The 18,441-nt window shown below is 37.4% G+C and overlaps 1 protein-coding gene across 1 annotated transcript; it reads left to right on the forward strand.

The window, feature by feature from the left end:
• The first annotated feature begins 11,134 nt into the window (after positions 1-11,134).
• Positions 11,135-11,640, forward strand: LOC113352794. Its single transcript, XM_026596567.1, has 2 exons — positions 11,135-11,251; positions 11,338-11,640. Exons 1-2 carry the CDS (start codon positions 11,135-11,137, stop codon positions 11,638-11,640), a joined length of 420 nt encoding a protein of 139 aa, XP_026452352.1.
• The last annotated feature ends 6,801 nt before the right edge of the window (positions 11,641-18,441 follow it).

An 18,441-nucleotide genomic window follows, 5' to 3' on the forward strand; every position in this document is an offset into this window, starting at 1 on the left:
TGTTGTGTTTGTCATAGTTATTTACAAATTTTTCTTGAGAAAGACGACTTTTTTTAGTTTCTCTGTTTTGAAATTTCCTATCAACCGTATTTTTCTTCTCGATAGTCTTCTGATATTCCATAAACTCCGTCATGTTAAATCCATCGGAGCTCCACCTTCTTGAGCATATGTCTAGCATGTCTTGCTCTATTTCTTCCTATAATTTTTTTATTATCATCATAATTATTAAGAACTAAGTTGACATTTGATTTTCTTGGAGTATCTAGTGAAGAGTTTGATGGACCTGGTGAAAATGGTGAAGAATTTTTTCTTGAGGGAGAAAAATTGTATGGTTACCTTTAAGGTACTTGTTGATTAGCTGCAAACAATTCTAGATTATATTTGTTCAACGCTTTCAAAATATTATAACAACTTTCGAAAGCGAAATTTTTGCCAGTTTTTCCTTGCCATTTTGTACGAACTTGTCTTTCAACATCAGCATCCACAAAACCACTCCCTCGGCCTCTCTTGGCTTGCATTACCGCAACAACATATAAGGAGACTTCCCTACTGATCGTAATGAAGCGTTCGGACAACCCTTTTGCATCACAATTGTTGATTTTCATGGTTTGTTCTTCATATTTATGAAATATGTTATCCCACATGGTGTTACCATGTTGTTGTTCACCGTCGACACAATCTCAGGTAAAGTAAACATAATTACGACAAATGCATTCATCTTTTGTTGCGAATCCATATTACAAGAAAATAACAAGTGTAGAGAAGGTTTGAAGAAGATTGAGAGATTGAGAAATTCTAAAGAGATTGAGAAATTCTGGTGTGAGTTGAAATGAGTTTGAAATTTGGTATTTATAAAGGGGGAAATTATAGTTGTTGGATGAGGAACTGCTGAGTGATGATGTTCCAGCGAGTGACATTATGACTATCGTTGGCTCTTGAATGACCATATAGCGATGCAAACTCTATCGCTTGTTGGAGTCGTATATACCTAAGTGGTATATTTGACACTTAGACATATATGTTTGCCACTTTGGCATACCCATAGTGGGTGCTAAAGTGGCAAATAAACTTCTTGATATGTGCATAGTAATAGGCCTTAGATTAATCTGATGAATGGAATAATAAACCACGGAATATCATCTTTAGAAAATTCCGATTGACCGCCCATCCAGAAACTCCAAAAACCTCATAGACACAAGCAAACTCAGAAAGTTGATTCCCTGATTTCACAGAAAGACGAGGTCCACTTTTGATGTGTCTACACGGTTTTAAAGTGGTTTAAATTGGCGGTTTTTCAAGAACCCGTAATCATTTTTCATACAGTTAAAGCATATATATGGAAGAGTAGTCGGTATACAGTGACAAACACAAAGTCACAAAGAGCAAAGAATATGAAGAACACCGATGGTGTAACATTTTTGGAATCCAACCAACTAGTACATTGGTTATATCACAAAAAGTAAACATAAGAAACAATATGAAGGTAAGATACCAATATTGTTAGATGATCAAGATCAAAAGCGATATGTAACATCTGAAATAAATAGTGTAGTTGGAGTTTGTCGCCTTTATATATTGTGTAGTTGGACTCATGTGTAGTGCTCCAATTGATGCTTAACTTAGATCAATTGACACAAGCCTAGAAAGAAAACATTTAAGCTTATATAACACTTATGAAGTCCAAAAAATACCTAACCTTTATATATATATATATATATATATATTTGTATTCCATTTACCCTCAAACCTAATAGGGTGTGGATGTCAAATGGAGTTTACACTTAGCACTCGCATCCAACCGCCAAGTATTAGATTTTTAAAATTGCACCTGTATTTTTAGATTTTCTTTTTTTGTTCATTTTTCTTCTTTTTATTTATAAGACGATTTGATGCAAACAAACTTATAAATTCGCCATTTGACTAATAGAGTACCGACATAAACTTATAAATTCTCCATTTGACTAGTAGAGTGTTGACATCCAGATAACGAGTGGGCACTGACGCGTTATTACCGCAAAGCTATAAGACAAAAGATATAATTTCAAATTAAACATGAGACTGAAACCAACTCAATTTCAAAAGAAATTATATTTTATTTTATTTTTTGAGAAATCATGTTGACTGTAATAAAGAGTATCTTCCAATATGTAGGGGTATCCCTCAATTTATCCACCTAATTAGAGAATACTACTCATTTTCTTTCTAATAATTGTCCATTCCTGAAGACAAAATCGTTGAAGGTACCCTGTGCTTCTCTTATTACAACCAGTAAGATGGTGATCATAGCCTCTGGTTATTCTAATAAGGTTTTTCTTTCACATAGTGAGCTAGTATTCCTAAACTATAACCATGAAATTTCTTAATATATGTTAATTTTTTTTATAAATATTCTTATAAGGTAAAAGTTCATCATCTTTGATTAGCATGTATAGGTGATGTAGGTATTATCAACATGAAAGATGGTGAAGTATGTACCTTCAGCATGAAAGATGGTGAAGTGGCAAATGTAGAATTGCTAGGCGAGAGTGTTATGATTAAAAAAAATCATTTTCAGAAGTATGTAAATCTTGTTCAACTGGAAGACTTGGTGGAAAAGACAGTAGTATTTCTCCAGAACTTTAGAGATAATATTTAAAAGCTAAAACTTTTTGTATATCAAATAAAAGGTAGAAGTGAATCATATAGTGTTGTTGCAGCTAGCGAACATACCTTTCGGAATCTTGGTTAGAAACAAGTGGTTGGCATTTCACTGTAGCATGTAACATTGGCCCAATAATCAGTGAAGGTCAAACGATTACCTGTCCATTTGTAAATGCCGAGGGATGTATGCAATGGAAGTCACGACTGTACTTTTAAATATGAGCAATGTTCTTTCCATCAAGCTATATGTACTCCTTTGAGATCGGATCTTTTTGGAGATAAATATTGATGATGTTATTAATCAAAGCAGATGCCATTAATGGTGCTCATGTACTTTCCCTCATGACGTTGCAGTTTTTGTTTTGGTTAACAAGGTATCTTTTTAGAATGGAAGATGAGTTGTTCATTAGGAATCTTCAACATATGGATTAGTATTATTTAGAACAATTAGTTATTTTCATTATTATGTTGTGCTCATGTTTTTCATACTTGAATACTGATTATCCTTATATTCTGCAACCTTATATGTTATAGCCTCAACTAAACCTGAAATAAGTCTACGAAAGACTTTTTGTTTCCAAGCAGACTACAGAATTTACTAATAACAATTCTAAAATTTTCCTCGTATCTATACCGGCCTGGATGATTATACGATCAAAAAACTCTGTTGTAACGATATTATAGATTGACCCACGGATAAATCTAAGGAGACACCTATAAGAATTCTGACTAGTATAATAAGTTTTACCATGCTGAAGGTTGCCATTGCTTTCAACATGGAGTGTGAAAGGCGCCAGTTGGCCTAGAGACGAGTATGAAAACTGGTTTTCCCAAGAAGAAGGCTTATGTGTTTTACATAAGGTGAAAAAAGGAAAATTTTCTAGTTTTTGTTAAATAAAACTTTATTCAGAAATTCTGGATATTTATAAAAAAAGAAAATACATTTATTGAAATATTTTATATTATAAATGTGGTGGAATAAGCTATAAATTCTAATTTCCATATTTTTAAAAACACTAATTAGAAAAGATTTTTTTTTTATTAAGAGAGAAATACAAAATAAAATAATACAGTAATTCCAGGAGATACAAAGACCTTGAAGGATTTTCCCCCAGCCAAACAATCAAAGATGCCCTTCTCTTGACAACATTTAACGGAGTCAACAAGACTTTTTTCAAGTGTTATGTATTCTCAACCCAAAAATTCTGCAACTTTTCACATTTCATCTTCGGTTGATCCTCAGCTTTAATAATTTTGTATTTTGGATACATTGTCTTCAGTTTGTCGACTAAACCTTGTGTTTGGGCCATATATGCAGAACACATATATCTCCCTGCTGCTTCCGGCTTCTTATATGATAGTATTATTGCTCTAGCCACATCACGCACATCTACCATTCCCTAGTCATTATTGACCCCTTATGATTTCATCATACAACTTACATGATAACTTAGATCGATCGATAAAAAATGATTGTCTTAAGTGTTAATACAACTTACCTAGATATAGTATGAATACGGGGAACATGCCTTTCAGAATCTTTACAAGAAGCAAGCTACTAGCATTTACCTTAGACTGTAACATTGGCCCAAATGGTTACAAAATCGAGACCATTCTTCTTTGCATCTCACGCCTCACTTTTTCTCCTTCTGTTTTGGAGTGATAATACCAGGCCTAACACCAACGACAACTAAGGAGCTTAAGTTTTAAGGTTTTATTGGATGAAAGGGAGAGAGGGGTCAAAATCCTTGATTAATAGAGTATACCCACCTCAATTGTTTTGAAATATTCCTTATCGGAACAACTCAACTTATTCATCAGTTGATCCTTTGGCCAGTTTGGGTTCAACATACCTACCCCGATAGACGATACGACCACAACCCTCCTAACTTTTTCTTCAGTACATGCATTTATTACATTACATGTACCATTCAAAGCGGGAACAAACTATTCCATCTAAAACCGGCAAAGATAAATGTCACAATACAAAAACTATTAATATAAAACATACAAAAACTATCTACATAAAACATTTTTATTATTTTAAAAAAAGTTGAATTTGGACCTTGGGATTGGTCGCAGGAGATGAAAGCACTGGATTGGCAACATGAAGAATGCCCCTGCATCTTGTAATGACAACATAGAGGTTGTTGTAGTCAAGCAAATCTGCTTTAAAGATATGCAGATTTTTCACGGCGTTCTCTAAATTCTTCAAATTAGAACAATTTTCAGCATCTGAAAAATGTTATTATTATGAAACTATTTATAGAACAAAAACTATCTACATAAAACATTTTAATGATTTAACAAAAAGTTGAATTTGGACCTTGGGATTGGTCGCAGGAGCTGAAAGCACTGGACTGGCAACATGAAGAATGCCCCTGCATCTTGTAATGACAACATAGAGGTTGTTGTAGTCAAGCAAATCTGCTTTAAAGATATGCAGATTTTTCACAGCGTTCTCTAAATTCTTCAAATTAGAACAATTTTCAGCACCCGAAAAATGTTATTATTATGAAACTTGGGAGTAAAAAACGTAACAAGTCCTGATTCAAACCATTTAGTACGAAACAACATAACCATGGAAAAAAAATATTATAATCAATTGAAGATAAGAAGTACAAAACCAGTAAGTTACTTGGATCTCTAATGATTTAATCGACGAGTTAAAATAGTAAACATATGATCAAGGAGCAATAAGATGGTGATAGCCTTTGCTTATTATAATGATTCTTTTAACTTTTACGTAAGTATAAAGTAATACTCCCAAACTACGACCATGAAATTTCTTTATGTGTTATATTTGATTATAAATCTTTCAGTTGGATAGAGGTAATAGTAGAGGTGTAGATGAAATTAAAATAAGACATTCACAGTACTTGTGAATTAAAATAGATCATTTTTGGAAAACTAAACAAAGAATGGGCGCCTCCAAACTTGAGGAATATGGTTTTTGCTTCCTGTTATAGATGACACTTAAACTTGCAGTAAAGTTTAGACATTCAAAATAAATTCGTAATCATCTTTCTCCTCAATGATCATTACTTGGACATCGTCATCTCATACGACTAATTAATCCAAATTTGTGAGTGAAGAATCAATCACCATAGCGAATTTTTAGCTCATCATGTGGCACACTAATTAAGAAACGAACAAAGTAGAAGCTCTGATGCTTCCTGATTTGAGAAGTTAAGTTCGGGATGCCATTGCACTCCAGAAAATGGCAATTGCTTTCCACTAAAACTCGAGATGTAAGAAACAACTCCCATCCCATATGAGACAGAGACAACGTTATAGTTAATGCAGCACAACTTTGTAGAGTATACATACTGTAATGAAAGAAAGTTGTGGTGACAATAATAAACATTATCAGCCTTCAAATATTGTTTGTGCTTCTCATGAAATTCTCGAATATCATACCTAGTAGCTTGCTGGAATTATAGGATTTTTAAGGGAAGTTCATATAGCAACAGACAAACTAAAAAAACTGTGTCCAGCGACATGAATGAAAAAACTTGATTTCCCAGTATGAAAAATTAGTCTATAATAAACAGATATTGTCACCATGGTCCCATTACCGAATTTTATAACAATAAAAAACAAAGATAATTAATATTGTAATATAATATGAAAAGTTAATGTATCATAGATTAAACTATATTATGTTATATTAGTATTATCATCAGAATAAAATATATGACAAATTTATATACAGTAGGTTAATGCAACTACTAATTGGGCGACAAAACTTATATCTCCGCAATACAACTTTTGTCTCGTAACAAAGATATGTCTCGAACAATATACTCAATGATCATTGATATTGCATGTTAAATCAGAGAAAGAATAAATGTTTATTATGTTTTTCGAATATGATACAAGCAAAATTTCATTGAAAATTATAATATGAAGAATTTACAAGCTACACTAGAATCGTAAAGTTAATATCTAGTCCTCAAAGTGACTCAATTGAAACCCTAATTCATTTAATTCAATGACAAAAGATCGAATTAAAATTAAAAAGTAAAGAAAAGTTTTATCTATTTATTTTTGATGGAAGCGGTTGAGTTTATTTCGATGAAATGTGCTTACCTCTGTGGAAACAAGCTGCGTAAATTAAAAAAAATTGGATGGAAAGTATGGTTTTCCTGCTTTATTACATCCTGGTTTAAATTGTAAATAATAATGAGGGTGAGGATAGGTGGTAGTATAAGAACTAGATGCTTTGGGAAACAAATGTTGTGCAAGGTGATGCAATTGGACAATGATGGAGACCCAAAGTACTGAACTGATACTTAAGGCCAAACCTTGTTAGTCAACCATAAACATTCGTTCTGAGAAGTTCAAAAAAATTATTTTTTATTTATAAATTTAGTTCTTGACTTTCCAGACTAATTAAATCGAAAAACTATTTTTATGCGGTATTCAAATATCCTATAAATAAGCAGAATTTGAACTTCTCGGGTTGAGGAGTATTACTTTATGGCGAATGTGATGCAGATGAAATTTATGAAGTCACCATTTGACTAATGGAGTGTGAATGTGATTCACATAAATGGCATGTAATATTTGTCATTGGTCAGATGCATTATGTGGCAAAAACATAATACATGCCAAGCATCCGGATGTTATAAACTCGGAATAAAAAGAAAAGCAGAGGTAAATATTATAGTAAAAAAAACTTATGACTATCTTAAAGCAGGGGGACTCTACTAAGCAATGCAGCTATGTAAGAAAGAGGTTCCTATATTCTATATGCTATGAGAGGTTTGACTAAAGACATTGAATAGTCGAAGAGTAACTTTGAAGATATTATAATAAAACAGAGGTACAAAGAGTCAAATTGTGTTGCAGATTACTTGGAAAAAAGCGATTGCAACAAAAAATTTAGAGTGCATGGGGACTGCTTCCCCTCCAATTAGGGTTTCTCGTTTGATGGTTGAGGATGTTGCTGGAAGAGCGGCTACTAAAACTGTTGGATTGAGTATGTAGTTTTTTTCGTTTTATTTTGGCGTTGTGTCATTGTATGTATATATATAAAAAAACCAGGACTGCTGGCTATTACATGTGCCAACCAAATTTGTTTAAATAAATAAGCAAAGCGGGTGTATTTTATTCTTTTGTACTAATTTGAAAAAAGAAATTTCACACTGTTTTTGAACAAATTTAGAAAACTAAATAATTGGACGGGTTTCACCAATTAGACTTCCAGTATGAGTGTGTCAAATCTTAAATGCACATAATAAGATTTTATACCATACTTTTTTCCCTTTAATAAATGTGAAATATCATGCAAAATTATGTTTTGATTCGGCAATTAAAGATAAGAAATTCATTCTTGAAGTATAAATATTGGGAAAAAGAACATACAAAATTCTTACACAGTTCGTTCTTTCAATTTTTAATTCTAAAAACTAAATATTTATCAAAATGACTTCAGTTAAGTGGTTCTCCCTTACCCAAGTTGTCATTTCTCTCATCTTTGGTTTTATTTTGATCTCCTCACTTGCCAGTGCTGGTAGAACTATTGGTAAGTACTTTTTTTTTATCTTTATATCCATTGTTTTTATAAATTCATGGTAGTTTATTATCAAGGGTTATTTGTATTTTGGTACCTAAATTTTGACAAGAACTTTAATTTTCCAAGTACCGGGATCTATTAAGACCAACCATAATTTTTGAGGAACCAATTCTTAATTTATGAAGAATTGGATACCGAACTAAGATTTTGGTCAAAACATGCATACCAAAATTAAATTACTGTATTTCCTAGTATACAAACTGAACCAGTCTGATTTGCACTTTCGGCTCTCAAAGAATTTACCACAAGTCGGTTTTATTATTTTATAGTAGATTGGAGTTTAATTGAGTTTGAAGAATATATTATAGTGTATGTTAATTTTGGGAATGCAGATGGAGTACTGCCACAAGATAGAGTTCCTAACATTAATTGTCGCGTGTTGAGGGATGTATGCAACCAAAATAAGGAGTGTACTTCTCAATGTAAGAATCAATCTTTCAGTGAAGGAATTTGTATTCCTTATCGGTTGGACCCTTTAGGTGCTAAACATTGTTGCTGCTATTAATCAAGGCGCAATTCGCTCATATGTAGTTGCATTCATGATGAAAAACAATTTGTAGTTTTGGTTGGTAAGATATCTTCTTAGAATATATAAGATTAGTTCAACCGAGTTCTTTATTATCATCATGAATGAATCGATGAATATTTCGTTGTTTTTGAAATAGAATCAATGAGCATGATTTTGAACAATTTGTTGGAATATTTTCAACGCCGCTAACCAAAGGGGGGTCCTGGGAGGCATCGTCCCCCAGCCTGTCCCAACAGGTGCAAAACCCTTTATAAATAGCTTCTCCCAGTTTCGTTTAACATATAAGAAAAATCAATCTGTTTTCTCTGTTTCAAAAAGCATCATCGGAAATCAGAAATCTCTTTGTGTGTTCTTGATTGAATCAAGGGGTACAAACCTTGAATTCAGTTTTCGTTGCAGGGCTTTCATTGTATCCTGAAGGCAATATTTCGCATACCTGTTGTAATCGCCAATTGTTATTGGGAGGGTAGAAATATTTGTCTAAAAGAAATTTATACAAGCCTTGAAAGTTTTGGAGTGCAACACTTTCTTCTCTGTGTCATTCATCCTTTGTGAAACCCATTTTTTTCCAACACAATTAGCAATTTTTATTATTATGTTGCTTTAAGATTGTATCGCATTTTCAATACTCCATTGCTTCTTATATGTATTTTACAAGCCATAGCATCAATTAAACTTGTGTTGGCAACTAGGCAATTTTGTGCATATGGTTTTCTTTTTCGGGTAGAATATGAGAGGGTGGGGGGAATGAAAATGTGAGAGTCGGGTTATATTTTACCCCAAAAAAACTCAGTTTATTACAATGGTTGAGTCACCAAAAGGTCCAAGACGCGAACCAAGGGTTTTGATAAAGTAAAAACCGACCCGCATAATAATGAAGTTTCCCGCTAGCCTCAAGGGAAGGGCTTTCGAATTAAAAATGTAAGACTCCGTTTATATTTTTTCCCAAAAATTCGAATTTTCTAATATTGTTCTCTAACGAAAATGCTTCACAAATCGAAGTTTTTGGGCAACGCCGACTCATACATTAAATGGTGCCCCTTTGCTAGCCTTGCCCCACCGATTGAAAGGGTGAGCTTCATAAAGCACAAATTTTCCAAATATCGATTCCACGTTACAGCATAAACTTGAGGGCATTTTGGGGTCGACAAGGTTCGACGATTTTTTGAAGCATGAAAATATTATTAGAATTAAATCACTATTACATGAGGATATATGAGTCTTAAGGAGTCATTCATTATAATTTGACTGGTGCATTGTGAGATCGCATGGTCCCAAAATAAAATTGTAAGATTCTCTAATTGACTGTTATCCGCAACATGATGAATTTATCTGTAAAATTACGGAATACTAGTCCCCATTCAAATAAGTAATAGATTTCACAACCTTAAAAGAAGCATCACAACACAATGAGTAGTAGGGGCTAGTTGGTGGGTTCCATTTAGTAATGGAAGCGGATCTTTCCATTACTATTACTGTGGATACCAAAATACAGATCTCCACGTGGACTTAGGGAAGACGCGAGAATACGGCCGAGAGATCATGTACCATGCCCCGAAAATCTTCCTCAGTGACTTGTCAAATCAAGTCAGAGTCACCATAATTGACTTATTGGCGAAGTAAAACCCATGTGCGAGATAGTAACTCAGGACGAAGTAACCCCTTAGAAAAAAATAGGCTACGAAGGATCAACTGAGTATCCCACAAGATATCAAGGACGAAGTCATAAAGAGCGAAGTAAGATTACTTGGCTGAAAAGATAAGCCACGAAGTAGATAAATTATGGAGCAAGAAAAGAGACAGGTGTCCCGACAAGCCCATGTTAAGATAGCGAAAGAAGGGGAAAAACTTTATGGAAAACGGTCTGGGCGAAGTGTAAAGCGCCTCCGCGAGAATGTGACGAGATAAAATGAGATGTGCTCCATTAGGGTTAGATGACCAATAAATAGAGGTCCTTGGGCAATGTATTTGGGATCGGATTTTGGGGAAGGAGAGGAGAGCTTAGCTTAGAGAGTGAGATTAGGGTTTCCTTGTGTTCAAAAACTTGTACTTTCATTACTTTGTATGATTCATCAATAAAAATTTGGGAGTTCATATTACTAAACATGTCTTAGATCTTGATTATTTTCCTTTTGGGTGTACTACTGGATTTCCAGTAGTTACATTTTGGCGTCCAGAAACAGGGAAACTTAGATTGGGGATTCATCCTCGTCTAAGAGTTTGAGAGAAAATAAAACCATTTTGAGATAGTAATAGCTTGAGATTCGAGCGAGCTGTTTTTGCAGAAAAGTTATGTAGATTTGGTGGCTCATTTTTGTCTGAAATCTAAGATCTAGAAGTGGCGAGGCGGCAGACAGAAAATCAGATTCAACGAGAATTGAACGATGGCAGGAAAAGCAACACAAACGAAACCCCTAATGGTGGTGAGAAGGAGCAGGCGGTTGGAGGCCCGGAAGGAAGGAGAGAAAGGAGAAGCATCCGTAGCAGATGAAAAACGAGAAGTCATGAGGCAACAAAAAGGCGAACCGACCGAAGAAGATGAATCTGTGACGAAACCTGTCTGAATCGTGAAAGCTGGGGCTATTAGGAAGCAGAAAAGAATCTACATGAGGTGGAGAAGGACGATGGTGATAAGGACATGATAACGAACGAATCGAGTAAAACACTCCGTCGAGAGAAGAGGCGAGTAAAGTACCGGTCGGAAAGGCGAGCAGGAACGGCAAGACGAGACAGTCCGGCGAAACGAGAAGACGGACGTGGCAGCAAAATGGAGGTTGGAATCTCTCAAGAAGAGGACGCTAATTCAGAAACAATAACAACTTCATCTCGGAAAAGTATCATATATCGGAAGGAAAGTCCTTATGAAGATTACGAGGAAGAGGACGAATGAGGAATGCAGAGAAGAATGCTGTTAGAAGGATATGACCGGGAAAGAGACCTAAGGAGGAAGATGGTGGAAGCGAGGGAAGAAAATCATAAGATCAGGAATGAAGAAGGAAGGAGGCGCGAGGATAAAAGCAAACGTAAGGGGCGAGAAAGAGACATTGACGAATCAGTAAGAGGGATTATGGACCATGAAATCATATAGGAGTTACGAAGATTGAGAATTTAAATGGGGAATTCTCAAAATCAAGATAGGACGCAACGGATGGAGGAGAAGGTAATGTTGACCGCTATGATTCATGCAGGGATGAATACAACGCCAGGAGGAGAGCTGAGGAGGGATGGCCGAAAGAAGGAAAAGTCCTTGCGAGAGGATCTAAAGCCGCGAAGTGATGAAACCGAAGGATACCAGTGGAAGAACATAAAACCAAAGAAGCAAGGGGTAAACACATGGGCAGAGTTAGAACTTCCAAAACTTAACACAACCGTGTAAAGGATATGGGAGGAGGTGATACTTACTGAGGAAATCCCGGCGCCACCAAATTCGGGAAGAGAACCAGCTCCTGGGAATAAGAATCATGAGTTCTGTAGATATCACCGCTTCCATGGGCACCATACAAACAATCACAGAAGTGTCAGGAAGATCATACTTCGCTTCATTGAACAGGGGAAGCTCGCACATTACGTAGAAGACCAGGAATTACCACTACCCCCGCAACATTATTATGGGGACTTGACGGAGCAACACCAAGTCCAAGCAGATCAGGGAAGGAAGTCGTTTGGATGCAATTCTGTAGTACATTAAAAGGAAGATCTCCTCAACTTCCAGGATAACGTGCTCACAAGGATATACAAGGTGGATTATGAAGGGAATGATATATTGCCAATGGAAAGGAAAGAACCGCTAGAAGAATGGCAAAAGAAAGACATATCATTTTCAGCACGGGATGCACCAGAAGGAGGAATTCAGCATATGGACTCATTGGTCACCTTAACCCTTTGTAAACACTTGTTAGAAGAAGAGAGCCTACGTAGTGAAGGAAGAGTATGGGCCGTGGACAAGGTCTTGGTAGACATGGGGAGTTCAATAGATGTCTTTTTTTATCATATGTTCAAAGCTTTGGGGTACGAGGATTCTGACATGACGCCTTCGACATATACACTATATGGGTTGAATGGGGTGGCGATGAAGCCAAAAGGAGAGATACGTGTGAGAATCTTCGCATGAGAATTAGAGACAACGGTTACCGTCTGCGTGGTGGACATGGAGACACCCTATAATGCCCTCATGGGAAGACCATGGATTCATGGGATAAAAGGAGTCGCGTCAACTTATCACCAATTGTTGCGGTTCCCCATGCCCAATGGAGTCGACGAAATACGCGGAAATAGCCAAGATGCGGAAGAATGTGACGAGAAGAACATTGAGAATTACGAAGGGAGGTTGAAAAGGAAGAAGGAACGAAAGAAGAAAACGCTTGAGTTGAAGAAGTAAAACAAGCTAAGAGTATACATGGCAAAAGCTAAAGAAGGATGGGCAATACCCGAGGAAGATGGAAAGCTTGTGAAACCGATAAAAGAACCAACACCACTAGGAGAACCGGTCTTGAATTTTGTTGCGGTGGAACCAACAAAGGATATAAACGTGGGGAATGAAGATGAACCCAAGATTCTAAATATTGGGACGAAGATGGAAGAAGAAGAAGAAGAAGCGAGGCTGGTTGAATTTCTGAAAGAATACTGTGAAGTATTTGCGTGGAGCATGGAGGAAATGCCAGGAATTGATCCACAGGTGGCCTGTCATAGATTGGAGATGGATCCAACAATTAAGCCGATAAGACAACGAATAAGGAAGATCGGAACGACCTATCATGAGCAAATCGATAAGGAACTCCAAAAGATGATGGATGCAGGAATCATAAGGCCGGCGAAGTATCTAGATTGGATTGCGAACATGGTGATCGTACCCAAGAAGAACAATGGTATAAGAATATGCATTGATTTTAGCGACCTGAATACCGCATGCCCCAAAGATAGTTTTCCTTTCCCAAACATCTCCCAGATGGTAGAATCGGCATCTGGGTACAAAAGGTTGTCATCCTTGGATGGATATTGTGGATATAATCAAATACCATTGGCTGATGAAGACCAAGAACACACGGCTTTCTTCGCTCCTAGAGGGTTGTACTGTTACACAAGGATGCCCTTTGGATTTAAAAATGCAGGGGTGACGTACCAACGGATGGTGGAGAAAATATTCACAAAGTGGGTGCACACAAAATTGGAAGTTGATGTAGATGATATATTGGTCAGGACAAAGGATTCTGGGGACCATGTGGAAGACTTGAGGGAGATCTTCGAACAAATGAGGAAGTACAAAATGAAGGTAAATCCAGAAAAATGCATCTTTGGGGTTGAGTCGGCGAAGTTCTTGGGCCACATAATCTCTCGCAAAGGCATAGAGGTGGATCCGGCAAAAGTTCAGGCTATACTAGAGATGCCCTCACCCGCCAATATAAAGGATGTGCAGAAATTAAATGGGAAGTTGGCAGCTTTGGAAAGATTTATCTCGCGGTCCTCGGACAAGTGTAAACACTTCTTTGACATTTTGAAGAAAGGGGAAAAGTTCGCGTGGACACAAGAGTGTGAGGAAGCATTGAAAGGTATAAATGAGCACCTTATTAAATTATCAGTCTTACAAAAACCAGAACCTAGGGAGAAGCTGTTAATTTGTCTCGCAGCAACACCAAATGCTCTCAGTGCAGTCTTACTTCGGAGCGACGAGGGAGTGGAAAAGCCGATCTTTTACGTTAGCAAGACCTTCAACTCCGCGGAAATAAATTACCCGAAGATTGAAAAATTGATACTAGCATTGTTTTACGCATCGCAAAAGTTACGGATTTATTTCCAAACCTATAAAATTAAAGTCCTTACAAGAATCCCCATAGAATCAGTCTTGAAGAATTCGAAAAGAGTAGGAAGAGTAGAGAGATGGAACACACAGATTGATCAGTTTGGGCTGAAGTATGAGGTACAGACTTCCACGAAGTCACTCAGAGTCGCAAAGTTTCTCGTTGAATTTCCCTCAGAAGAAGATGAGAGCGTAGAGGAAATGATGGATGTAGACAACAGTCGGCCAGACCCTAAGGACTTATTACAGGAGAATCATTCCAGGAGGTGGGAGATACTCGTCGACGATCCTCAAAAAGTTTTGGAGGAGGAATAGGGATAATATTCACTTCGCCCACGGGTATCAGGATAGTGTTCTGCTTTCGGCTGGAGTACAAAGCAACAAATAACGAGACTGAGTATGAAGCAGTGATACAAGCTTTAAGGATTGCGATAGAAATAGGCTTAGACGAAGTAAGACTTACCAGTGATTCGCATCTAGTGGTTCGTCAGATCGAAGGAAGATATAATGTCGTTGATCCGGTGATGCAAAGGTATCAACAGCTCGTGAAAGAATATTCAATGAAGATACGAAACATTATATGGAGAAACATAGGCCGAGACAATAACAGACATGCAGATGCACTTTCTTTTATAGCCTCAATGATTGAGGATCAAAAAATCGGGCATATCATGATTGAGCGGTTAATGCAACCCTCAGTAAGCAGAGAGGAAAGGGAGTCCAACGTGATGATGATAGAAGGAGGGGATATGGAAATAAGCAATGATGATTGGAGATCCCCCGTCTATAATTATTTGATGAAAGAAGATCTCCCGCGATATAGACAAGAGGAAAATAAAATTAAAAGTAAGTCCACGAATTACGAGGTACGAGAAGGAATCATGTACATAAGATCGTATTGGGGTCCGATGATGAGATGCTTATGACAGAAAGAAGGGATAGAGATCATGAAATCAATTCACTATGGGGACGCTAGTAACCATAGCGCATCCAGGTCGCTAGCTCTCAAAACTAGAACACAAGGGTACTTTTGGCCATACATGCACAGGGACGCGAAAGATATCTCTACGAGGTGTGAAGCATGTTAGAGATTTGGGAAAAGGATAGATGCACCATCCACAATTTTAAACTTTGTGTTGAGTGTATGGCCCTTCGCCATGTGGGGAATAGATATCGTCGATAGATTATCCAACCCCGGGAAATTTGAGCTACTGGTGGGGCTTCGGGTCCCTAACTGGTATCTGTTTAGTCATTCAGATAGTGACCGGTATCTTCCTAGCGATGCATTACGCGGGACCATTCGTAACTGGGACAAAGCAAAGGACGTATCTGATAGTAGCAACAGATTATTTCACGAAATGGGTGGAAGCCAAAGCCTTGCAACACACGCGAGGTGGTGACTTGTATGATTTCATTCTTGAGTACATTATTTGTAGATTTTGGATACCAGTCTTGATTGTTTCGGACAATGGGAAGCAATTCGAAGGAGAGAATGTAAGAATGTTATTCAATGCATTTAAGATACAATCCGGGAAGTCGACTCCGTTATGCCCACACAGAGCAACGTGAAAGCGGAGGCTACAAACAAGACGCTAACAACCACATTGAAGAAAAAGCTAGAAGGTCATCACAAGGGATGGTGTGAACAGATCCCAAACGTGTTATGGTCATATAGAACCACCAGGCGAGATGCAACGGAAATGTCCCCCTTTTGTTTGACATATGGAGCTGAGGCAATGCTGCATGCCGAAGTCATCCTTTCAACCACGAGAAGAGAATCATGGGAGAAAGGGCTTAATTCGTGTTTTGATTCTAGCAAAGTTAGACGAACTCGAGGCAAACAGAGAAATTGCACTACAGCATATGACAAATTACCATCAGAGGCTGTCAAGAGAATACAATAAAAGGGTAAAGCCGCGAAGTTTCGTGCCAAGAGAGCTTGTGCTGCGAGAAATTCCCCCGTACCAGAAGGGATCATGAGGGAAGTTGGAACCTACATGGGAAGGCCCTTACATCGTGAAAAGGGTAGTTGGAAGCGGGGCGTACGAATTGGCAGATTGCGAAGGGAAGGATACTGACGAAGAAGGGAAGATAATATATGGCGAGGTCGAAAGGCAAGACCGAAAGCTAGATCACCCCTGGAATCCCATGTATATCAAGAAATATTATCCGTAAGTGTAAGTCATGATGCTAAGAGTGTAATAAGAACTTGTAGTTGAATGAAGTTTATTAATAAAATATCTCTTCAATGATCAACTTATATTTGAGAAAATAATACTTACGAAACAACCAAAGACAAATAAGACCTCACATTAGGAGGCAAATAAGATTCACGAAATAAACAGTTTCTAGGGAAACTTAAAACCTTCTCCTAGGAAGGCTGGGAATCCACGGCATGCACCCTAGTTCGCATGAAAGTGCAAGAGGCAAGACCTAACGCATGTCATGAACAACTCTCAGAAAGATAAGCTAGGGGAAATAATAAGACCTATCCGCTGCTTTTATGATGGCCTTCAGTAAGGGGTGAAGAAATATGACCAAGGCGCCGACGTATTCGGTTGAGCTGCGGGTGCCTGGGATGTCTGGAGTGTTACCGACCATGTACGTATATCAAGTCTTGGCTACGATGCACTCGATCCCAATGAAACCGCACATAGGATGTGACTTTGTAACCCCAAGCCATATCGGCGAAGGTGATAAGAAGTCACGAAAACAACTGAATGTCGTAATAACTGTATGGGATGAGACCAACATGCATGTTAGGGTTAACCTCGTTGAAGGGGAAATCAGGGGGAATATAAAGGGATGGCACCCTCCAGATTAGGGAGTTGTGTGACCAAAAAAGACGACAATGTCATAGGGATAATATTCATGGGAATAGCTAGACTCGTCGTATTGTCGCGGAGAAAAATAAAAATAAATGTTAAGGCGATGTAGATGGGTTATTACTTGCAAGGGTAATAAGCGCCTGATACTTCGTCGAATTAAGATCCTTCAAAAAGGATGAGGCATAATAAGACCTTAACTAGGAGGCACAATAAGACCTCGTAAAGTCACAAGGAAAACACAAATTTGCTCATAATAATCCGTAAGGAAGTTAAAATAGGCTAAGCAAACAAGGTGAAAATAAAATTTGACTTGTGCAACACTGTCTTGATCATCTAATGCCCAACAAGAACAAGAGGCAAGTATATACTTTTATATTTTATATTCTTCTTTCGCATTATCCTCACAAGACTCAGTGTCCTTCGAAAGTATATACTTGGTACAAAGGTCAATATTGCAAAGGTGAAGGCGCGAGATAGAGGCAAATACAAAGGCACGAGGCAAAGGCAAACACATATTTATAAACAGAAGGTGAACATCGTAGAAGAAAAGACACGAGATAAAGGAAAATACAAATGTGCGAGAAAGAGGCAAATACATTATTTACAGGATGACAAATATCCGAAACATTCTGCCCAAGATTGGGAGCGCCCAGCCAAAATAAAGTTAGAAGGTTACAACATTAACAAAATTTAAAATCAAAAGGGGTTCATGCATCTTCAATCATCGTCTTCATAATTCTCGTCGGTTTCTGTATCTTCGCCATCACCATCTTCATGATCCTCGTCAGTTTCAGTATCCTCGTCAGAAGCGGTCAGCTCATTAACAGTAGAAATTGGTTCCTTGGCAGTAGGTTCAGGATCATCATCAGAAAATACTTCAAGATCCAGAGAAACGTGAGGAATGCCTTGAGAATCACAGAACTCATTAAAGAGTCTGACCTTCTCGTCTTGAACATTTCTGCGAAGTCGCTTTGCAATTAGGGTTGCGTCCTTCGTCATTTTATCAAGATCCCCGTGCAAATATCGAACATCCTCTTTAAGAGTGGAAACCTTATTGGGAAGATTTTCC

Source organism: Papaver somniferum, chromosome 2, assembly GCF_003573695.1.
Source record: "Papaver somniferum cultivar HN1 chromosome 2, ASM357369v1, whole genome shotgun sequence".
NCBI lineage: Eukaryota > Viridiplantae > Streptophyta > Magnoliopsida > Ranunculales > Papaveraceae > Papaver > Papaver somniferum.

Coding starts and splice junctions, on each gene's coding strand:
- LOC113352794 (XM_026596567.1), top strand. CDS start 11,135: ATGGCAGGAAAAGCAACACAAACGAAACCCCTAATGGTGGTGAGAAGG. Junction 11,252..11,337: donor TAGCAGATGAAAAACGAGAA/GTCATGAGGCAA, acceptor TGGGGCTATTAG/GAAGCAGAAAAGAATCTACA.